A 23,920-nucleotide genomic window follows, 5' to 3' on the forward strand; every position below is an offset into this window, starting at 1 on the left:
ATTAAATATTTCAAAACACTAAATGCCACACATACAATAACAGCCACCACCCTATAGAGCAGACACAGAGTGGTGACCATTGTTGCTGTAGGACACGCGGAAATTAAATACATAAAACTGCATTTCATATACAATTACTCCCATCATGAGTGAGGAGTATAAAATAGTTGATATACATTGGGGCTCAATGAAGCAGTATAAACTCCTCCAAACACAAATGTCTAACATTTTAAGATGATAACAACGGCTAATGCTGAAGAGACTCTCCCATGCAACAAGTTAGAACAGTACATTTTGAATAATGAATGTACAACACCAACTATTAAGTATTATAGTGAAGGTAGAATCAGATGAATCCCTTTTTGAACATTAACCTCTCAATTTGAGGTAAGTTTATAGTATTTGCATATTAGAAGTTGCCTGTTACTGACTCTACTTGAAATTTAAATGGAAAATGTAGATTTCTTTTTCTAACTAAATGACTTTTACTGGTTCATGAAATGTTTTCCTCCATAGCATCTACCTTATAGAGCAACTTGGATAAAGGTCACTTGGATTGCAAACAAGTTTTTCTACCTGACGCAAAGCAGAAAATATCGACTGACCCTAATTTTGTAAAGCCAAATGTATATCGAAGATTCAAGTGTGGACAGCTTCAAGTTGAACTGTACAAAAATCGGACCACTGTACTGATTTCAACTAACTACTTCAGCCTTCGATATAAATCTTTTTAAAAAGGTGAAAAGCTCAGTCGAAGCACTTCCCCAAGTATTACTGTTAGGCTTTGAAATATAGTAGCCGACAGATATAAACTGTTAATAGATATAAATTAGCTTCTGCATAGCATTGGTTGGTGAACTGCTGGGAGTGTTAGCTAGTTTTTAAAGATCATCACCAGTGAACACAATAGAGCGGTGCAGTGATGACGTGTTTTTGTGGGCCGACAAGAAAGTTTCGTCAGGTTTCCATTGACAAAAATCTATTTTCTGATTTCTGAATATTGTAGTAAATAAGCTCTGTGGCAAACACACTTTTATGGTACTTAATTTTTGAAGCAAAATGAATAGTCTCGTGTTCGACGTGACGTATACTAATCTCAGTTATTCACATACTAGTATGACAATTCACAAGTGGTGCGTTCACTGATGTATATTAGGTTTAAGAACATATTAAAAAAACTTAAATGGGTGTTACCACAGAACTTATTTCAGGCATCTAACCAAAAACATTGAGTTTAAGACAAGGGAACCGGAAGTGGTCAAATGCTAACTTATTACCAGATGTTAGGACTCATTCCTGCACCACTCTATTCACTTAAAACCGTAGCATTGGCCATATCCTGATAGTGTTTTCACGTGGCCTTGGAGCTATTTCTTTTTTAATAAGGTATTTTCACACCACGAGCAGCATTTAAATATGCAGCACAAGAGTCACAAGTAGCATCCACAGATATAGTGTTTAGTACGAGGCACAATAATAGGGCTGATAAAAAAAAAACAGCCTTATAGGTTCATCCTGGCACTGTGGGGGGGGGCAACAATACAGTACGTGTTCAGAATAACAAGTGTAGGGGGAGAGGAGAGCGATCCAACCATAAAGTGGAATCTAGTGTGTGTGTGCATGTGTGTGCATGTGTGTGTATGTGTGTGTATGTGTGCGTGCGTGTGTGAGCAAACCCATTGGTATCTCTTCAGTGAGGACTACGTGAGACACTTTGAAGTCGCCATAACAAACCGTGGCTGCTTTCGGTGTTAACGTTAAGAAAGTTTTCAAGTGACCCACCAAAAAGCGAGCTTAAAAGTCAGCCATAATTCCTCCTGTTTAATTCAGTTTTCTTTGTTTGAGCAGTGAATCCACATCAGTCTGTTTTTTTGTCTGTCAGTACCTCCTCTTTCCGTGTTTCCCACCGTCAGTCATGCAGGTTTTAGGCCGAAGAGCTGCATTGAGGTAGAACAAATATATTTGATTTAATAATTATTACATGTTTTAGGCCGAAGAGCTGCATTGAGGTAGAACAAATATATTTGATTTAATAATTATTACATTAAAAAAATAGGCTATTTAAATAGTTTCCCTGACCCACCTGGATCTGCTGTCTGCTTCTTCTTGTTATGATGGACTATGTGATTCTCATTGGTCATCTTCACATCCTGGTCCTCCACGTAATTACTGCAAAACAGAGAGAAAACGAAGACACAGCGGATTAGGTTAGCTAATTTGCTGTGGAAAAACAGGAATTACACAACATGGAGATCTGACTGATAACAAAGCTTGGAGCCAGCAGGTCCAGGCCTTGAGACCAAGGATACGTAACAGAGGAGAGAGAAGAGGCATCACAACTTGGGTGTGTGTGGTAAGGAGGGTGTGGCATGACTGGGGGACGTTTGAGGGAACTGGGGCATTCTTCAATACAGGGGTTGACCACAGGGAGGTGCTGACACGGGGCGCTCACAGACTCTGTTACTCACTGTTGGAGGTGTCTGCCGCCGCGGGGGCTGGAGTGGAGAAGAGCACATCTGTGTTCAAAACAACTCACCGCTCAGGAGAATGGGGTTTGATCCAACCTTCTTTCTCAATTTAGTATATATATATCTACACATAGTGTGTATCGAACATGTTAAACCTTTGGTCAGAGGACGAGACAGATAACAGAAACAACTTTTCTTTGTCTATCAAAAAGATGCATTCAAGTAACCTTGTCTTTCTGTAAAGATAGGTTGTTTGTTTCTGGATAGGCTAGCCTGTGGCAGAGGAAAATAAATTAATTGTAAAAGTAATTTCTCATGCAAAAAAAGACAGGAAAAGCTTTGCTCAGCCTCTCAAAATTGTTAGCCAGAATAAAGATTCGGTATGCTTTTGTAAAAGGAAATTGTACGACCGATATTCAATAATATATCTACATCCTAAATATCCAGGGTACCTGATGACAGTGTTCCTCTCGCGGTGTGCGATGTAGGCGTTGTCGGTGAAGAGGATGGTGTGGTACGGCACCACGGGGTCACAGGTGGGCAGAATGCCTCGAGCCACGTGGCTAACACAGTCCAAGATGCCGTTATACACCAGGAGGTCGTCCACCAGCAGCTGTACACATAGACAGATTGTTGCTTGAAGTTTGAATGTAAATGTTTTTCTAGGTCAAAGCAGAAAAAAAGAGGCTTACCCCAAACTCCTTCACTCCCCTTTGTGGCGTCTTTGAGTAGTTCCGCAGTTTGATCATGGACACCGTCACCGGCTGATCGAAGATGACGTACACGCGGTTCACCTATGAGGAAACAATCGATACACTTACGATGCACTCTGCTCCGAGTGTGTGAAGTGAAGGCACTCTGTCTGAAATGCTCACCAGTCCAGGGAGCACCGGGGCTAACCACATGTATCTTCCATCGTGGGTACTGTTGACTCCGTCTATTAATTTATCTGGAGTCCTCACATCACCGCTCACATTGTCCAGCACATTCACACTGTCTGGAAAAGCAGCGATGTCTGGGAGGGATAATGTTGAGGAGCAGACACATTAATACTCCTGCAGAAACTATTAATGATTTACCAACTACGTGTATGCGTCCATCTAATACAATTGGTTGATAGTGTAGCAGTTATTGCATCAGGTTAGGTTTTAATATGAATACCTTTAGACAGAGTTGAATATTTGTACATGTGTGACTTTAGGCCGTCTAAACCCAGTATTTGTGGATTTACACTACCATTTCCCAACTGTGCAAAAGATAAAGTATGAAGGTCGAACTGATGAGAAAGGATACTGTTGTCACTGAGACGGATCTTCTCGTGGTTCTGGTCATAAAATTCGAGGCCGTTGAGGCCGATGTAGTACGGGTCTCCCCAGGTGGTCAGCAGCTGCAGCTGAAAGATGACTGACGGGTGAAGGTCAAGGAATAAACAACATGAAACCCCATGGACAGAACTCATCCTGAGCTGCGACCAAAATCATTCCCTACTACACTATACATGTATTTACCCTGCAATATTTCATCTGAGGGTTTGAAAATATCAACTCCATTATCACTAATACACCAATAAGTCTCAGAAATCCCAATGTACGGCTCACTATGTAATAAACTAATGAGTGTATTTTTGTTTAAGTCTTTTGACAGTCCTCATCTGTAAAGAACTGATCCTTTATTTGACATTAATCAGACTGACAGTCCAAATCCAAAGGGTAATCTTAAAGTACATTATTCTGACATTTTATAAATCCAATTAATCAATCAATTTAAAACATCAATCTACAGCTTGTAGATCAAATGCTCTAATCAAGTTTGATTAATACGGCGTGTCCTAACAAATCAAATGTTTTAATTTGCAAACTAACGACTGTATAATCCAAATATTTGACTGACAATGCACACAGCGGGAAATCATGTTAGGATACATCCACAAGGCATGATGGGAGCTTCATAGTCCATGCTGGCCAGTTCCTGTTTCTTAGAGCTTCCTCTGAATTAGAGACAACAACATTGTAAATTAGGAAAAGCAGCTTTCAAGCTTCGTCAATAAATGCAAACTAAATGAATGTCTCGTACCTGTGGTAGTCCTCTGCACGCTTGTTGTCGGTGGGCGTCTGGAGGAAATCTACGAAGAGCAGCTCCTGGGCGAAGTCAAAGTGACAGTTTCCAGGACCTTTCCTGATCAGGAAGCCCTCCGATGGAGAGACGGCAACTTCATCCATAAACACGTGGATCATCTTCAACTGAACCAAAGACAGGGACATTTTTGACGTGTTGTGTGTTCCTTGAAATCTCTTGAATATAACATTTCTACTAATACAACTATAATGAATACATCGCTCCGGAAAAAAAGATCTCTGGCTCCACCTGTAATTAACCATATAGATTTAGTTGCTTCAGTTTATTGTGTGCAGTATTATATTGTTATATATATACAGTTCACTCATTATTTAAAGAGAAATTGCATTTTTCTGTATATAATATAATATATATAATAGCAAACAGTGTGAGTGTCTCACCCCTCTGTAGGAGTCCTCAGGGGACTTGTTGTAGTTCCAGATTCGGAGTCCAGCGATGGTCTGGGTCTTGTTGAACGTTATGTTCAGGGTGTGCGGCTCTCCATAGGAGAAAGGGATCAGCCACATGTGCTGGTCATCGGTCGTAATGTTGTGGCCATTTATAAGCCTGGGTAACGAAAACAGACACATTTACACACGTGTGCACAGACAGCTTGCAATGTGTAACACCTGCAAGTTCAACAAATCAACAATGTTATTGTACAGTATGGTGCCAAGTATAATTAATAGAATGAAATTGAAATCAATAAATCTGACTTTCTACTAAAATCTAGAAGGATAATTCATTAAAAACATGTATTTTACTACAGCTTCTACTGCTGCGTGTATGAATAAAGTGTCCAATGTCATTCAACATTCTCTGCATATCGTGTCGGCCGTACTTATCAAGCGTGCGCAGGTCATTCTTGTAATCCGGCAGGTCGTTGAGGTCCCGGGGTGAGGCGGCCATCATACTGAGGTCTAGAGGTAGACCCTCTCCATCCTGCCCCACCACCTCCAGGCCTGTCAGCCCCATGTAGTGCGAGTCCCCCCAGGTCATCACCAGCTCCAGTCTAAGGCCTGGGGTGGAGGGAGAGAGCTCATATAAGTATCCATACAGAGCTGATCATGTGATGCTGATCATTTGTTTTATCATGCCGTGTAGGAGAGCATCATAACATATGGTATCACTGGCTGCTATGGTAACTTGACAGTGCAGTCAAAGTCACAGATCGCTCGCCTGGTAAAGACTGCTATGGAAATTATGGGGGTCAAAAAACATCCATCTCTCCAAAACATATACGAGCAGTCCATTATTACTCCACCCAGAGTTCCAGCTATGTCCATTAAGCCTCTTAACACTCACATGTAATGTAATATACTTTTAAATGTTGGCAATGAGGCTTGTGCAATAGGTCGCACTTGTCAGTATGTGCGTCTGTGTATTGTGTTTGTGCAGACGGTGCTTGAGTGATGATATGTGTATTGGAGTGTTTATTATGTTTGTATACGGAACTGCAGGACAGAGTCCAGAACAATAAAGTATCATCTACTCACACTTTCCCGTGTACATCCCAAAGATATGATCCATGTTCTCCTCAGACTGCCTCACAGTGGGGTTGAGGTGTAGCTTCATCTAAGACGGAGAATAAGATGAGTGGGATGTTTTTGAGTCTTTGATTAGTTGTCGCTCTGACATTATAGGGAATCAATAGTTTAACAATAGTCAAGTTAATAGGAAAACACTGCGAGTACTTGTCCTGTTCCCTCTGTTGATAAAGCATCTCCTTACTTTGAGGTCTTCCTCTCTGAAGCCGGCCTGTGTGAAGGGTCTTTCCTCTCCCTCTCCGTCAGCGGTGCGGGGTCTCTGCAGCTCCTCCTCAGACACCAGGCTCTCAGGACCCTCGCCCTCAGGAAGGAAGGTTTCATCATAACGAGACATCGCCTCCAGGATCTCATCGTCAGTGGTGAAGAGGATGGTGTCACCAAACTGGTCCAACTCTGAGGTGACAGCGGAGTGAGGAAGAAGGAAAAGTTGATCAAAAGTAACACCAGAAGCCGGATCACGTTTTCGCACTCAGTCCAAAATCCCAATTCATTATGTCCTAAACAAGTCATAATGATCTCTTCTCCAAATCTAATGATGTTTAACACCAGTGTTATCATATATAATAATTACATTAACATTGGATTTATTTGTTGAAACAAGTGGGGTTGAATTTAAAAGTAATGCTGACCTCGCACAGTCATTGGATAGAGCCAGATTAACCAGTACCAGAAGTGTGTACGTGTTTCTCCTGTCTATGTGTATTTTTACTCATTTGATAGGAGACAAATGTCTTTACTTTCTTTTTACCGAGACATTTTAAAATGTCAACTCTACATTTCTAATTACCACACAAAGAACAGTACAAAAATGCAAGGCCTTTCTGTTGAGCTACCTCCAGACAGCGTCCCAGAGGCCTTTGCGATCTCTCCCCTGAAGATGCACCTTCCATCCAGCAGCATTTCCACCTCCTTCACCCCTCTGAAGGAGTGAATGCGAGACTTGTTGTAGTTCCACACTCGGATCATGGCCACCTGGTACGGCGCTCCGAAGTCCAGGATGATGGTGTGGCTTCGATCGGGGGTGAAGGGCGCCAGCCAGAGATGCATGTCATCCTGTGTGCGATTTACTCCGTCGATCAGGTTAGTGACCACGCGTGGATCTTTGCCGTATGCGGGCAGGATGTTGATGTCTGGGGGGTCAGCGTGGATGTGAGCCGGGCGTAGAGGTTCCCCGCTGGAACTGAACACCTCCAGGCTGTTGAGGCCCACGTAGTGGCGATCCCCCCAGGTGGAGAGGATGTTGATGACCAGCCTGGAGCCCTGTGGCAGCACCGGGATCTCAAACTCCTCCTCCCTCTCCATGTTCAGATCATCATCAGGGCCCTCACACGTTGCCCCCTGAAGGGTGAAGGGGGACCGAGGGCTCCTGGGGGCTGTGGAGGGGCTTACTGGGAGTGTGGGGGGACCGCGTCCCTGGCGCTGGAGGAACTCGTCGAAGATGTCGCCCTCAAAGCCCATGTTGGAGATGCGTCCGCGTTGGCATTGTTTGAACTTGGTGAGAGAGTCCCAGGACTCCCTGAGGGTGTCGTCCTGCTGGCTGTGCAGCAGAGAGGAGCACGGCTTCCTGCGAGAGCTCAATGGCATCGGCTCCTCTGGAGAATACACACATATCTTTCATTAGTAACAGGCCACAGGAAACTATGACTGATGACTTCACATCAACAAATATGCCATACACTAAACATGTCCTAGTTGTTCATTTAATACATTTCAAATAATACAATTTTAACATGTGTTTAAAGAGAAAGAAATAAAAACATACACGTACAGGATCCCTGTAAGTACCTGTGTACCTGTGTAAACCTTTAATTGTAATAGTTCATTTAATGTAGTCGAATTTACATTTTCTCGTCCCAGTTTTTTCAACATTTCATAACAAACAACTTGATCATTTAAAGAATAACATAACAAAAGTAAATCTGCAGAAGGATTAGGCAATCATTACCCGGCACAAATGCCAGTACAAAAAGACCGCGACTCAGTTGGTGAAGTGTGGGGCCTCTGGCAAACTAATATCACGACAGGCCCTTGTCATTTATCAACCAATCAAAAGACAGTCCTCACATGGTGCTACACATGTGCTTCCAGGGACTTAAAATAGTCCCAACATGATATTTGATCAGTCTCTTTTCTGATTCCTTGTTTGCAAATTGTGTTATCATTATGAAGAGAATATTAATTTGCAGAGGTGTGATAGCCTTATTAGTTCAAATGTGTCCCTTTGTGTATCATCATTTGAAAACCTTCCTACCAGTGTTTGACAGTGCTGTAGCTCTGAGCTGCTGCTCCTCCGTCTGCCTGCCAGTGGCTGCAGTGTTTCTGAATGAGCTCCTGCGTCCGCCGACAGGTTTGTCTGCCGCTTGCTCAGCCAGCTCCTCCAGCAGGTCGCAGCTCAGATCCAAAGAGTCTCCTTTCCACTGAGCCCCGTTCGACGTCCTCTCCGACCCCCTGCACACTCGCCCCGGGTTGCACGGCAGCTCCGGGAGCAGTGAGGAGGCTGTCGGAGATTTGGGCTCCACGGAGTTTTGCGGCACCAGCCATCGGGGCCTTTCTCTGCTGGCCTCGCAGCCTTCTGGAGCTCCTCTGTTCAGCGGCTGCAGCCACTGCGGGGCCACCCTGGAGGAGGACGGCTGGGTGGTGACCGTCTGCTCCATGGGTGCAGGCGGCTCCTCTGGGGCGGACAGATCAAAAGAGTTTCTTTGTGTGGAGGAGCGATGAGCGGAGGGTGAAACCCCGACAGGTGGAGTGATGGGGGGCAGCAGAGGGTGTGGTTTCTCCTGCATGTCTAACATAGCGTGGATACCTGCGTCTGATGGCTGTGGATTCCAACTGTGGTGGTTTTGCGTGCTGCTGCCATCCCCACCCTGCCTGTCATCATGGCGCTGGGGGCTGGCACCCCGCAGGTTGTGTCCTGAAGACACAGGGCTGGAGAACACGGAGTCCGAAACCTGGAAATCCTGGAGGTCAACGGTGGTGCTGTAGTCAAATACCTGGTTAGCGCAGCCCTTCTCCAGCTCGCCTTCAAACACCAACGTGCTGTTGAGGTACAGCTTTATATGGCGGGCACCAATGTCAAGATCCTGCAGAAGAAACAGAACTTCAATTGAACACAACATAAAGTCAGGTTAATTAATATTAACTGCAAATGTTTAGCATTACAAAATATAACTAGAAAGATCTCATGTTATATTTTGAGTGCAACAAAACATTCAAAAAAGTAGAAATTTCAAACATTCCCTATTGATCAATTTACTGATCGCATGCAGGAAGAACTCTCCAAGCTAGCAGTAATTAGCGCTCTCACAGACACAAGTCATGGCTAAAGCCCAATTAGAATCTGCTTACTCCTACAGATAGTAAACTAGCAGGTAAACATAGAACCTGTTCCCCACTAGCGGCTCCTTACCTTCCAGGTTCAAGTAACAATATAAAGTTGAAGTAACATAGAGATAAGATGGGGTCTCTGCAGCCCTCTATGATCAGCAGTGAGAGGCAGAAAGCCTGCGACTCCCCAACACTAATCCTCTGGGGCTAATCTCTCTCTGTTCCACATTTGGACAGTCTGACTGGCAGCTCAGCCGGCCAATCATTACAGAGAAACCCTCCCCATGACGGCACCACGCCAATACAGCCGCCCGTATTATAGTGACAACACACAGGCATGTTGTGTTTATGAGCTTTAGTGCTACAGACAGCAAAGTGAATAATCTCCAAACTCAAAGGGGGATAAATCAGAAGCTGTCATGACACAAAAATCAAAAGCACATACATTGAGGCTTTTGTTGTAGTTCCAGATTTTGATGCGAGATATTCCAAAGTCTGGGGAGCGCTCCGTGTTCCTGATGACGAAGTAGAGCTGGATGGGGGGGTGGAACGGACACATCCACATGTGACGCTCTTTGGTGGTCTGTCAAACCAGAGGAAGAGACAAAAATAAGCAAAACGTCTTAACCTGAAACTGGTAAATAATAAGTATTTTACAAAAAAGGCAGGTGTAAAATGTGGGCTGCATCCCATTGAGCTGTCAAAGTTTCAGAGCCATATAATTGTGCGTGCTTGTTTAGTGAGAAGGCCTACTGGAACCAAGCCATAGTTAAAATGGTAGATTCTAACTTTAAGAGAAATAACATATTTGCTGTAACTATATCCTGGTAGTAATGCATGACACAGATAATCTATGACAACATCTGGTTCCTCTCCCCCCCCCCACTGCTTTAAAGGCATTTGAGAGATTTCACTGTTGCCGAATGGAAACAACCAATCAGAGGCGAGGAGTCTCAGCGTGCTTACTGCTGGTGGATTCAGCTCAAACTGTCCAACTAGCTGATCAAACATGAATGAAGATTTTGTTTTCTGCTTTGTCCATTTTCTGCCTCAAATGTTTTCAGAAATATATTTTAGGGTACTGTTGAGCCGTTTAAATAATATAGTTTGTGATTGTGTTGAAAACAGTTGAGACAAAACCAAGCTCTGCCAATGGCTCAAGCAAACTCTTATATTCTACAGCTAAGAATTACACTATATGTTTATGAAATGATTTGAGATGAGAAATAGACACTGAGTTAGAGTCTCTGGAGCTCTGATTGGTTGTTTCGCCTTTCGGGCTGGTTCAAATACATTAAGAGGCAGATGACCCAGATTTGTTTGTCTGTCCCAGGATATAGCAAAGGTACATATTTAGCCGTCAAATGGTCGACTGTCTTTTTTTGACGGATAATTAGCATTTGTGATGACGGTGGCAGAAGGAGCACGCGCACCTTGACCTTTCCGTTAACGAGCGCCCCCAGATTCCCGGGGTAGTCAGCGTTCCTGATGTCGAGGTCGTGAGGAGACACATAGAGTTTCTTGTTTCTGGGGCAGAAGAACTGCAGCTCAGTCAGCCCGACCTGCAGCGCGCTCCCCCAGTTTGACAGGATCTCCATGGTAACATACAATGCAGGGGTGACCTCCGTCGAGGACAGCCTTGTCTGGGATGAAAAGCACAGAACATTCACCAGGGCTCCTGTACACTAATGTCTCCATCACACCCAGCAGTGTTGGGATTATTCACTGCGAGACGATGCGACTCACCAGCTGCTTGTTAGGGTCTGTTTTGACACTCGGAGGAATGTTGTCGATGGGTCCTGCTTCAAGATGTTCCAAGGCTTTCAGCAGTTTCTGTTGTTCCCTGAACAAAAAGATGACATCCTCAGCTCTGCAGGTTTGTCTATGGTGGCTACCCTTCATGTGAAAGGTGAGGGATGGCTGAGCACTGAGGTCGCTACACTAATAAATACTTCCTCAAGGTCAGAGGGTATTAACACCATACATTTCAGCGTGTATTAGTTTCTATAAAACACTGTTATGCTTTTCCTGACACTAAAGGATGTACCACAAGTACAAAGTGTCCTTTTATCACTTATAAGCCTGAATATATCTACACAACAGTATCTGTATAGAGGTGCCATATTTTGTGTGCTTACCCGTGGCCCATGAGCGTGATCCTCTGCATGGCCACACTGACACTGTTCTCATCTTTGTCGTTGTGCGCCAAGTCATTCGTCAGCTGGTGTCCCCGGCCCTGGATGAAGAGGAAGCAAAAAGAACATGCATAAGCTTTAAGGGCAGAGGTTACATGTCCAATCTGTGACACTATATTCAAATAACATTCAACACATGTGCAGTTATTGTTGGAAATTAAAAATGAATCTCTGGATTGGTATGAAAACATCTGTTACCTACGGCTGCACAAATAAACAACATTTAATATCAAAATATGGGTAAATGTATTTTTGTATGAAGTATTGTGTTGCTGCATTCATGCCCCAGCGTATATCTTTGTGTCAGCGCACTTAAAGAAATGATATGGTTTTTACAGATAAAAAAAAAATCCCACCATGATCATTTCAATATTTATTTCAATTATAATGAGAATAATGATTAAGAAATGATCAATTCCCTTCAATGGCGTGTATCATTTTCCAATTGAAGTCAAAATAATCACAGTTATTTATCCTATATCATACAGCCAAAGAAAGAACAATGAGTTTGAACAGAGTACAGGTGGGATACGCAGCGTGGCGCGGGCAGACCGTGTTGCGGCTGAAGAGCTCCAGACTCTGCAGGGGGTCGTTTTCTCTCTGGATGGCCTGGCGCACCCTGCATGCCATCTCCTCCGGGTCCCGCTCCTCCACAGAAGCCTTTCTGGCGGCTGACAGGGGCCTCTCCACCCGACTCCTTGGCCCTGAAGCAAGGAGAAAGTGTCTTATAAATAAAGAACCATGCTAGCTAACATATATAACATATATATGAGTGAGTTTATTGACTTCATAGTTTAAATGTATTAGCTTGTTAAACATTCATCTATTTGTAAAAGACTTACTCTGACAATCCCAGCTGTCTTTGGAAGGTGGCCTATCTAATGTTTTGCTCTTCACCAACAAAGGCTTGGTGGGTACAAAGGCGTCAGTGTTTTCTCTTCTCTTTGCAGACAGAGAGCGTTCAATCTTACGACCTGAAATAACACACCAGATAAAACTGAGGACAACTGTTTGTGTGAGTAATTTGTTGTGATAAAGTGAGTTTGTAAGCAAAATAAAAGAGTCCTGGGATAGCTAAACAACATATAAATTGTGCAGCTAATACATTTGCCCGTTCTTCATGTGTACAGGTCAGTGCTGATGAGGCAGATATGGGGGAGATGGAACCACTCTTAAAATCAATAACTCATTTACATATGAACGGATGCTAAAGCCTACCTTGAGTTGAGGGTCCAAAGTCGAGGACAATGAGGTTTGCTGAGTCGAAGTCTCTGTGGGAGCCGCTGGAGCGAGGGCTGGAAGAGGACTTTGAGGAGGAGAGAGGCAGCCCCAGTTCATCCAGACTCTCGGTGCTCTCGTCCCTCTCGATCTGCTCCTCCACCCACTCCTCGTCTGACTCCTCCCCCGCTGAGCCGCGGCTGCTCCGCCTCATGCTAACCTCCAGGCTCCGGCGCAGCACCTAGTTTACAAAAGGTCAGCGTTTATGCATGCGCGCATCCAGTCATTAAAGTAAGCACTCGCAGGCACAATCATACACACACGCCGGCTGACAGTTTAAGCTTTCCACTGATTTGTGCCTGAAAAAAACATAAATCAACACCTAGGAGGATGAAACAAATCAAGGTGATTCAGCGCATCTCATGCCGCCGAGGCAGGATGAATTAAAACTGGACATATTTCTTCTTCTGCTCACCTTCACTTCCTCAAGGTTGAGAAGTACTTTCTCATTGTGTTCCTGATTCGCTTGCCCTCCTTGGCTCTCATGCCTGGAGCTGAAGGAGCGCGACACCTTGCAGGGGTCCCTCGGGGAGCGGGGACTACGAGGCGAGCGCAGACTGGAGCTCTGTTTGGAACCAGGTGATTGGATAAAGGGGGAAATGGCAGAGATGGAGAGATGCTAAGTAGTACAGACAGCTGCATCCGACACGTAGCCCCTCCCCTTAAAAAGAAAACACCCACGCACACAGGCTTAGTAGACATTGTTCACTCTACCTCCATGTCTATGCTTTCATAGGGCTCGAAATCTTCAGAGTAGTGCTTTTCTGGGCAGATCTGCACACTTGGTCCTTCCTCTGTTCGAATCCTGACAGAATCCTGCATGCATGACAAACAAGCAAAAACATTTAGGTGTTTACATTTATTTTTGAAGCACAATCAATGATTATATCCAAGTAGTCAGTACCTGCGCCCATTCTTTCCTCTGGACCTTTCCCGGAGCAGTGTGACTCCTCTTCCTGCTGTTCTCCTCCAGGTCGCAGCTATCTTCGGTTAACTGGTGGGCGCTCCGACAGACATCTGCCGATGAGTAACAGCACGGAGAGGAACATGAGCAGCTTGCAGCAGGCTATTGCCTCAGAGGAGAAGGAACACGCAGTCACACGCGCAGATGGTCCACAGCACATTGAGGAAGACCGAGAAACTGGCTGCCAGCTAGAACTGTCACTATCATTTATTCAATGGGACTGGGCATGTGATCATACCAGGCAAACTACTAACAGAGAAGTGGTGGCTGTTAACTCACACTCCATATGCTCGAGAGATGACAGAAGCAACAGAAATGTGTGTATTAGTAGCACGATGTGGCCTTACGTTACAGTGTAAAAAGGAAAACAGAAGGCCTTTAATTCCTCTGGGAACCTTTAATGCATTTGATGGCAAATTAAATTATGACTGAGGCCTTGAAGAGCTAGGAAGTGTTATTATTTTTGAATGTTTTATTTATAAATGTTACAATTATCACTGTGTTTGTATTTGTATTAACTGTATTATTTAGGTGATGCCGTGTCAGTCTGTCTTTTGTATTTAATTGATACATTTTTTGCATTTTTTCTTTTTTGGTGTGTCTTTACTGATGGAAATTGATAAAGACAAGGCTAAAAAAACTAAGAAGAAGAATTCCCCCCCTGCACAATGGCGGTTAAAAAATAATGAGGTCTTATATAAGGCTTTTTACTTTTGAGTGTGGGTTTATTTTGGTACCTGCTGCCCGTGCAGGCCTCCAGGCGGGTGTGGAGGTGACAGACTTGTGGTTGGAGCTCTTTGTCTGCTTCGCCTTGGCTTCAGCATTGGCTCCGTTAAGATAAATGGAAAAACCTTGCTCGAGCTGTTCCAACTCAATCTGCCTGGGGTCTTTGACTTTAAGGCGCTTAAGGATCCTGAGAAGCAAAGAAAAATGGTCACTACGTCTACAATTCAAAGTAAAGATAACATATTTGAGAGGGCTATGGTCTCATTTCAAGACTCACAGGAAGACGTGAGACATTTTCAAGGTATTCTGACATCCATCCCGCATTTGACAAACTAATTGAGTTGATCTCAATTAAGGAAGGGACCAATCAGTGCTCCTATTAAGCATCAGTGATAGGATTAGAGCAGTTGTGTGTCTCCTCTGTGAAATCCAATCTGTCTCGCCAGCAGCCGATGCTCACACTTCACCTGTTTTTCTGCTGGAGGGAGATTAAATATTCATCCAGGGTGTCGTCCACAGCCGAGGCTTGCTTCTCTCCTTGGCATGTCTGACTCTCCTTAAAGAAAGCCAGCATGAGTACACAAACACACACAATGCAGAGTCAGAAAATCCTGCATCAGCTATTTGATGAAAAAAACAGACACAGACACAAAACACGCCATTGTTTCACGAGTACTCACGATCACGGACTACAGTCAATATCCACTTTATTCTGTACGGAACATTCTAAGCAAACAACTTGCTCCGCCGGTCAGTAAATAAAGCATCAACACAGCACATGCAATGTGACGAGATGTTAACGGAGCATGGCAGATAGACAACACAGAGTTATGTAACTTAATGTGTTAGGGCCTTTGGTGTCAGTGTCAGCGTGAGGTTTAAAATAAGATATAAATACAATTGGGAACGTTTTCTTACAGGCCCTCAACAAGAACTGATAATACATTAACACTGCTGGAGCTCAGGTGAATCGATCTTTACACAGTCGTTCATTTCTCGAATGAATATTCTTCCATTTGTCTCAGATATTTATTTGTGTTAACATGCTAAGACAATGACGGTTTTGGGATCACAACTATATTTAGTTAACTCTAAAGGCATGCAGACTTTACATGTTGAGATGATGTGGCAAATAGTGATCACAGCAAAAGGCTAAAGGATGAAAAATATGCACACACAGTGGGAAAGTACTGAGTCAGCACGGGGCAAAATCCCTGTGGAGTAACTCCAACACTTTTATGAATTCATGCCACCGCCCTGTCAAATGCATGCTCTTCCTTTAAAGGCGATGCTACCCTGTTCTCACTCGGTGCGAGCAAAGCAGTGGCAAGAGCCGATACATATTGCAATTATGTGTCATTGAAATATAGAGAAGTTATAGCCCTTACACACAAACTAGCATTTGAAATACATGTCACAACACCACTACTTAAAATATCATGTAACTACAGATAGAGGAAGAACTGTCCATTTGTGTATAAAAGCCACGATTTACAAGACTAACAGAGAGTGTACAATTCTCACAATAAGAATTTTGTTTAGGGAATACTGGACTCGGTTATTATGAAATCATCCAGATTAAAAGAACAGATGTCTGCCTGCTTAAGTCTTATGTCACATTAGCCTTGATCCATAACCAGTGGTCATTTGGACAAAATGTGCCAAAATTGTTGTCTGCATAACAGTCACCTACAGCTCATGCCATTCCATGTATTTCTTTTAAAAACCAGCATGCAAGACGAACAAAGAAATCACAAAACCCTTACAAGTCAACTAGGCTACAGGATCTGTCAAAATCAGGAGAAGAGAAGCAAAGAAAATTGAAGGAAGAATAGAGCACTTGTTAGTGACAGAATAGAGAAACAAGAGGGGAAACTGCTGTAAATGCAATGTTGCTGTAATAGAAAGCTTCTTGGAGTAAAAGGACAGATGATGTGAACCAGAGCACATGAGTGGTTACATAAAACGGTCCTTGCTTACCTCGTTATCCATTGTGTGGCTGCAGATGATGCTCTTCACTTAACCCTATCCCATATTTTGCAGCGGGCCGGTGCTTCTCCAATAATATCATTAAAGGCTGTGTAGCGTTTGATCACCGCTGTAGAGGGAACACAGATGAGGATAACCCCAAGGTTACCTGTCACATAAAACCTCAATTACCTTCAATGAGTTTAAAATGTCGCCCCACCCGCAAGAACATTCAGCAGAACAGTCACATATGATTTGCCAATAAACGTTATATTAATTTCAATGGCATTTACAGCTAACATGCTAGGCATTTTTTGCAGTTTTAACACTACAATAATAGCGTTTTTCGGCCCATTTCCAAATGAACTCCTGGCGTTGTTGCAGAGAGAACGTTAACATAGCTTGGTTAGCATTGATGCTAACAACAAACTGAGTTACAGTTAGCATTAGCATGTATCCAGTCAACATAAAATGACACAAACACAGGCTTCTGCGCTCATATTATCGCACACATTTTCCTCTAGTTCCAATAAATATTAGAGAACGACTTACTGTCCGTGTAATAACGGTACTTTGTCAGCCATTAGCTTTGTAATAAACGAGTTTTTCTTTGTTTTCTCATGTGCCCAGTGAGTAGTGTTGGTTGGTAACCAGGATAGATGTCCACCAATGGGAAGATCCGCATAAGTGTAAGCCACGCCCCCAACCCCATAAGCTTTTTCACTGTTGCTCTGGCATGCAGACAAGCCTCCACAAAACCCTCTGCTACAAAACCACACTGCTTCAATAACATGCAAATGTTATTCAGCATTAGCATACCATAAGATTACAAATAAATATCCTTGAAGTAAAATCACACAGATGTCCATGGTGCAACAGTCAAAAGTTCAACACTGTTTTTATTCATTATAAATCAATACATTTTATATAAAAAAGGACAAAGGGGGTCTGAAATAAAACCATTGTAGATGTAAACCAAACAGATCAGGTTATGTGCCACCCTCTTGATTAGCCAGCAGGTGCCGTTATCACTCATTCACTCATCCCAAAACACACAGGTCTAAACTTGAGCTCGATCTACGGTTTGGAAAAGGTTTAAATGTAAATGATGTGGTTGACATCAATCTTCTTGCAAAGCGTTGCAAGTATAGCGACTAAGCATGCCATTCGTTTTTTGTGCAATCCAACACCAGCAGCAGTCAACATTTGTGAAGTGTGCACACGTTTTTTTTGTTATCAGTTCAAAGATGTGAAGACTGTTAAACTCCTCAAGGTAAACTAAATAAACGTTGTGTGGCGCCCAGTGTAAGGCCATGAACTCAGGTTTCATTTTCTAAGAAATTACCAAGACCTTCTTTAAGCTGATTTGATGCGTTACCAACTTCCTAAAATGAGGAATCTTAGGAAAGCCGGAACATTGTGTTTTATACCTAACCCTTCTTGAAAATAGGTGGACATCAAATAGGTAATGCTGGAGGTCAAAAGAGAGCGCAGCCAGCTGCTTCAACAAGCTCAGCCCTCACCGTACTGGAAGCACTCCAAAACACTCAACACAGAAGAAAGGGTGGGTCTGTTACCAACTTGGATATTAAATGGAAATTTGTTTAAAAAAAAAAAAGCCCTTGGGACAGAATTGAATCCATTACTGCTTGCTGTGTAATAGCAAGCATGAAGGCAAGTTACAAGTGCACCAATTCATCCTCACAGCACTGCAAGATAAACGCATACAATCCAACAAAGATTAGTCCGATCAAGACGATTCCACTGACCCTTATGGTAAACCTCATGTTTCGATAGTAAGAAATTATTTGTGATAAATTCGACCAAAAATTCCCTTTTTTATTATGTACTAGTTCCTTGTACAAAACATATCAGCAGTGTTACCAGGTCCAGAGGAACTGTCTATATGATCATTGTGAGAAGTTATGGCTTTCTTTTGCCTGATTTTTAACGGATCTAACTCTGCTGGGTTATGGTACGTAGGTGGAGGTTTAAACGGACCCGCGTCCAATTACTAAAAACACAAATGGGAGGAGAAAATATGTAAAAGAATAACTTAAATAGAAGTGCTTAAAACATAACAGTTCTTAGAGCCCTTTTGAAAACCAAAAAAGATAAAGGGTGCAAAGCAGGAATCCCATCCCGACAGAAAAGGAGAGCGAAATGAACAGCTGTCATGGTAATACTAATATTCATCCGATGATTCACAGATGTACAGTTCACGTGTAGGTCACATCCTTCCCTCCCTTGCACATATTTCTTGATTCCTGGTCAGTGGCCCCCCCACGTCTGTGAGCCGCGGCTTCCCTCTGTTTCAAGTCTGTCTGTAGTGGGAGAACACTCTGAGTCAGTACACCTCCCCTCTTCCTCCTTAGCCATCTGTTCCTCCTCCTTTTTCCTGCGCTCCAACTCCCACTCCACGAAGGTGTCGAAGAGGCTGGGCCACGCCTCCTCCTCGCTGTAGTTGCTCAGGTCGGGCCCGATAGCCTGGGTAAAGTTGAGGAACATGTTCCACGTGTCCCTTGAGATGCCCCGAATACTCGAGGGGTTCTCCGACAGGAAGTCCAGCCAGTGTTCCAGGATAGCAGGAGAGTTCTGGGTGAATACCAGGCGCCACAGGGCGATGGCGATATCGCGCTGCAGCGAGCGCTGGCCTTCGTCAGCGTCCAGGCCAAACTGGAACGTGAAGCGGTACAGGTCCTTGAAGTTCTCCTCGCCCTTGGCGTCCAGCAGCATGACGGGGAAACTTGAGCAGATGCTCTCAAGGCTGTCTGCCTTTATGGCCTTGCAGCCGTCGATAAACTCCTTCCTGGTGACACAAAGTAAACAAGACCAGGCATCAGAATAAAAGCAGACCTTTTCACTCAGGATAATAAAACCCAGGGGCAAATAACAAAACTAAATGAGCAGAACCAGAGCTGACTAGTAGCTTCATTTACCAAGAGCTACAATAAAATATTGTGAAGTCATCGATTGTAAACATAAGGGACATGTGTTTAAAACAACTATAAATAGTTACCATCTGAATACAATGAGAACAATTTATAATTTGATTGTTTACGTTTCCTGTTGTACGTTTGGGTTTTTAAATTTCAAGCATAGCGATAGAGGAAAACTAGAACATCACTTCACTTTTAGAGATATGTTGAGTACTCCTTTAAAAAACTGAGCTTTAAAAATGTTTTTTTCTTTATAGAATTTGTTATTTGAGCCCTAGAGAAATATAGGCTTTCAAAGTCATATTTTGAACAGCTTCAGCAAGCATTAGTCGACAATGAAGCATGCTGATAACCAGAGTGTGGAGCTGTCAAAAGCCTCTGGATGGAAAGTGCTGAGTTAAAAATCGTGTGGGGCAGTGACCAGCTGCCCTATTCATCTCTAGCTCTAACTGCAGAGGGGCAGCAGAGCAGGGTCCCTTTCCTGTGTGCCCCCCTACCTGACTGTGGGAAATGTTTTGTGTGAGTTTGTATCTAGTTCTGTCTATGAGAAAAGTGTTTATGGCTGGGCCGCTGCACAGTGAATGACTGAATGAGTCCAACAAGGCACCGAGGGGAAGTCTCTTCTGAGGCTACAAGTGTAATCCTCCAACATCAAGCTAGTTATTAGTGGGGCACGATGCCTTGGTGGCATCAGAAAACAGTTGCCTGATAAAATGGGTCAATATTAGAAACTATATGGATTTGGTATATTTTAGATCAGCTAAACTCCAAATTAGATATCGTATACATCTATTTTTTATATATATATTTTGTGCATCTCATTTCTTTTTGATAGCGATAGGATTTTAAAAAGGGCATAATGTTGTCATTTAAGTTTATGAGAGGTAATCTGTCTGTACGGGTGCGCTATTCATTACAGCTATTTATAGATAAAATAAGGTGGAGCTTTATTAATCCCCGTGAGAAAATTCAGTAGTTTAACAGCTAAGGCTAAGGATGAAAAACAGCACAGATTCACACAGATTAATACAATTAAAAGATACAAATTAAAAATGATAAAATAACAAAAAAATAAGAAATGAATTAAAATGAACATATATATTGAACATTTTGTTTACATTTTATCCCACAAGGAGAGTCCACTGCAGATGAAGAACTTGTTTTTTTAAGAGACCTGGCCAAGGCAGGCACAAAGAAAGGTACATAGTTTCACACATTAGCAGCCCGGTCACTCCACCATCTCTCTAATGGCATACTGTATGCCCTGTGTGCGAGTGTAAAATGACGAGATAATAAAAAATGTAAAAGGTAACTTTCCATCTGTTCATTAATAAATCAATTATTCTTTGTAACCACAACGTGCCACACACTGAGAATTCCTCAAATACCTTTATAAGAGCATCTTGTTTGGTAATGGAATCAGGGCGAGCACTATTGAAACTATTTGTATTAATCATCTGGGGTGAGGAAATACCTTTGTCATATCTCATAGTAACTAGCCAAATACTATGCAGTAGTTATGCCAGTTCCTCCTGATAAACAGACACCATGAAAAACAACACGCCTCAAAACCCCACCTTACCTTGTAAACTTGCACATGGTTGCTGCTTGAAACTTCCAGGCAAGAACGAGCACTCTGAACTCCGCCGGGTCCACACACAGGTCGATACAAAACATCTCCATGCCTTCCTCCAGGATGGCGTCTTCATGTTCATCCTTGTAGCAGTAGAACAGCTCCTCAATGCGCAGCATCGACAGCCCATCCCCATCCAGACCCATGTCCTTGTGTGGCTCCCCCATCACTGCAGAGATGACGGGGGTCTCCATTGTGACCTCCAGGGCCTTGGTGCCATTCGACAGCTCGCCGATGGCTTTGCTACACGGGGCATGTTGCTCCTCTTTGTGACCACCGCATCCTTTCTTGTGGTGGGACTTGGATCCCCCCTCCTTGTCTCCACTCTTACTGCCGAGCGAGGACGTGGGGTTCTTACACTTGGTGACACACTGACCCATGTCTTCCTCCCTGGTCTCTCTTTCCTCCTCACCTTCAGTCCCCGTCTGAACCACCTAGACGCCTCTTCTCTGGCCCTGCGAGACGTCTCAACATACCCTCAGGTCTGAGGTGAAGAACAATTAAAACATTTTAATTGCCATACAGTGCAGCTCTAGACTTGCTCACAATCTAAAAGGTCAAGATCCACATTTATGTGGCTATTAGTAGCATGAAATCAAACTCGAGGATTTCTGAGCATTGGAGTTAAAGAAGTTACCATACCTGTGCCAAATCTGCCAAGATCCACTGCCAAACTTAAAAACCCTAAAGGGTAAAGCACAGAGAGACAGTATTGTATACATCCAATGTTTACACAGTGCAGATACAACAGGAACCTCTACAGAGGAACTACAAGGAAAACATGACCACAGAATCCTGCTGAGGTCGAAATGGTTTGATGTTGAACAAAGAGCTACAACAAGACTTTGGGTTTCCCAGTGTCAACATGTGAACTTATTTTGTAATGAATAAGCTTTATTGCATTTCATTCTAATTTAATTGTGTGCAATAAAGCCATAAATTACGTGTTTATCTTTGCTTGTATCAGGGGAGTTAAGAGAGTTTTACCGGGTTGTTCAACAGGCAGTACATTCAAGTAAATACAGATTAAAAATGCAATCACACAAAATCAAAATGTTCTAAAATAGTAACCATTGACCAAGACTGAGGAACTATTATGGTTGCTAATAAAAACAAATTCAAAACCATTTTACAGCGCTTGTAATTTTGACATGGACCGAATGGTGATTCATTTGGAGGCACAAATACAATTTAAATCCGATTCCTCTTTAAAAATAACCATGATAGCTTGATGTGTGCCTCTTTCCACTGCACATTCATGCATTATTGACTGAGTAATGTGTAAATGTGTTTAAGAAATCAAACTAACACAACATGAAAAGCAATATCTCTCTTCTGATGCAGCTGATCATTCTCCTATGACATTTAAACACATGACACGTGTGAGTAAATCAAGTGTTTGATCACTTATCACGAAGCTGATCAGGAAGTAACTTACAGACAATCCCTCTGAAGGCATTGGCCAAAGCGTGTTTCTATTCTGCTCCATCATTGTGACCTTGACATCCGCAATGCTGAAAAGACACATTATCTTGTCATCATAAGCAGAAAGTGATCTCATCTCTCCCAAACCGGCAGGACTATTTTTACCAAAATGCAATGAAAAAGTACTTTGAGCAAAACAGTTTGTCTCATTGCAAGATTATTTAATTACTGGCTTCTATAACTAAAGAGAAGATGGCAAAAGGAGCTTTTGCAACTCTGGTTGAGAATAAGTAATATAAGGAGACAGACCTCTCACAGGGTAGACTGGCTTTGTCCTAAAAGTGTTACAACTCTGATGTGGACGGTTACTTTTAAAACTAATTTAGTGTAGTGATCACTGCCTTTGCAGAGCCACGACTCTTGGGCTAACATTAATAATAAAAAAAAGTATTCAGTTTCAGAGCCAATCGAGAACTGGGCATGTCGAGGCAAAGGTCTCACTGGCACATCCTGGCTGACTTCACCAAACACACCTCTAATTGACACCTAAAGGCCTATTTTCCAATACAATACTAATGATTGTTAAAGCTAAGCATACTATATAAAAGACAGACAGTAGCAGACATCAGTTTAAATAGGTTAAAGTAGATTGTTTATGCCAAAATTGAAGGACAACTAAACTAAGCTATAGTACAAATGTGTGCAACACATTTGTCAAACCACAGCCTCGGTTAAGTTAGATAGCTGATGGTATCAAATGTTAGCTATCATTCATGTTTTTTTTTTAACCAAGTTATGTTTGTAGGGAAGTGGCGAGCACAAACAGGATCAAGTGAGCTTATACGAAACACTCACAGATATCATGTAAAGAGGATACGATAACCATTTTATCCCGGAAATGTGATTTATATAGTAATATTACTTGTCGTAAAGGTGTTATATTTTCATCACACATCACCGGCACAGGGCCATTTACATGCCACTGCCTGCTGGCCCTGACGACGTCGCCATAGCTAGCTAGCATCAACTAAAAGTTAGCTATCGGCTAAGCTAGGTCTTCCGATTAGGGACACATAAAAACACCAAAGAAACTCACCTTTTTTGGATATTGTAGGGTGTGGAAATTGAGGTACATCACTTCAGGGACGCCAGTACAAATGAAGTTAAGTTGTCCAATATAGCGTAGAAACGAACTGTGGCAAACTCGTCGCGTTAACTCAGAATGCTAGCTAAATGTAGCAAGTAGATGATAAAAAACTTCCTCATCGATATAAAATCCGCTTTACAAAAATAAATAAGTGGAACGCTAGTAATCACTCTGTGCTTTTGATTCCCTGT

The 23,920-nt window shown here is 42.8% G+C and overlaps 2 protein-coding genes across 4 annotated transcripts; both read right to left on the reverse strand.

Moving 5' to 3' along the window:
* Positions 1 to 26: 26 nt before the first annotated feature.
* Positions 27 to 17,236, reverse strand: LOC117464367 (katanin-interacting protein). Of its 3 annotated transcripts, none has more exons than XM_034106757.2 (28): positions 17,138 to 17,236; positions 16,598 to 16,715; positions 15,085 to 15,173; positions 14,629 to 14,804; positions 13,832 to 13,944; positions 13,642 to 13,743; positions 13,343 to 13,492; positions 12,868 to 13,108; positions 12,492 to 12,623; positions 12,202 to 12,353; positions 11,593 to 11,690; positions 11,201 to 11,297; positions 10,888 to 11,097; positions 9,900 to 10,037; positions 8,382 to 9,210; positions 6,964 to 7,722; positions 6,315 to 6,523; positions 6,080 to 6,158; positions 5,425 to 5,602; positions 4,985 to 5,150; positions 4,542 to 4,708; positions 4,391 to 4,455; positions 3,762 to 3,872; positions 3,344 to 3,483; positions 3,161 to 3,262; positions 2,921 to 3,081; positions 2,084 to 2,169; positions 27 to 1,937 (listed from the first exon to the last, which is right to left on the reverse strand). In XM_034106757.2, the coding sequence occupies exons 2-28, from the start codon at positions 16,607 to 16,609 to the stop codon at positions 1,879 to 1,881; spliced, it is 4,821 nt and encodes a 1,606-aa protein (XP_033962648.1). In that variant the 5' UTR covers positions 16,610 to 16,715; positions 17,138 to 17,236; the 3' UTR covers positions 27 to 1,878. The 3 variants fall into 3 exon arrangements, with proteins under 3 accessions (XP_033962648.1, XP_071062754.1, XP_071062755.1); XM_071206653.1 differs by having other exon boundaries at positions 16,598 to 16,754; XM_071206654.1 differs by lacking the exons at positions 15,085 to 15,173; positions 16,598 to 16,715; positions 17,138 to 17,236 and adding an exon at positions 14,895 to 15,064.
* A 230-nt stretch (positions 17,237 to 17,466) lies between these two features.
* dcun1d3 (defective in cullin neddylation 1 domain containing 3) lies at positions 17,467 to 23,769 on the reverse strand. The gene is made up of 5 exons (XM_034106800.2): positions 23,679 to 23,769; positions 22,596 to 22,671; positions 21,800 to 21,841; positions 21,107 to 21,641; positions 17,467 to 19,394 (listed from the first exon to the last, which is right to left on the reverse strand). Exons 4-5 carry the CDS (start codon positions 21,535 to 21,537, stop codon positions 18,857 to 18,859), a joined length of 969 nt encoding a protein of 322 aa, XP_033962691.1. The 5' UTR covers positions 21,538 to 21,641; positions 21,800 to 21,841; positions 22,596 to 22,671; positions 23,679 to 23,769; the 3' UTR covers positions 17,467 to 18,856.
* Positions 23,770 to 23,920: the final 151 nt, after the last annotated feature.

This window comes from Pseudochaenichthys georgianus, chromosome 19, assembly GCF_902827115.2.
Source record: "Pseudochaenichthys georgianus chromosome 19, fPseGeo1.2, whole genome shotgun sequence".
In the NCBI taxonomy this organism is placed as follows: Eukaryota; Metazoa; Chordata; class Actinopteri; order Perciformes; family Channichthyidae; genus Pseudochaenichthys; species Pseudochaenichthys georgianus.

Coding starts and splice junctions, on each gene's coding strand:
- LOC117464367 (XM_034106757.2), bottom strand. Junction 4,709..4,984: donor CTGAGGACTCCTACAGAGGG/GTGAGACACTCA, acceptor TCTTTGGTTCAG/TTGAAGATGATCCACGTGTT. Junction 3,263..3,343: donor CCCCGGTGCTCCCTGGACTG/GTGAGCATTTCA, acceptor GTTTCCTCATAG/GTGAACCGCGTGTACGTCAT.
- dcun1d3 (XM_034106800.2), bottom strand. CDS start 21,537: ATGGGTCAGTGTGTCACCAAGTGTAAGAACCCCACGTCCTCGCTCGGC. Junction 19,395..21,106: donor ACCATGTGCAAGTTTACAAG/GTAAGGTGGGGT, acceptor TTGTGTCACCAG/GAAGGAGTTTATCGACGGCT.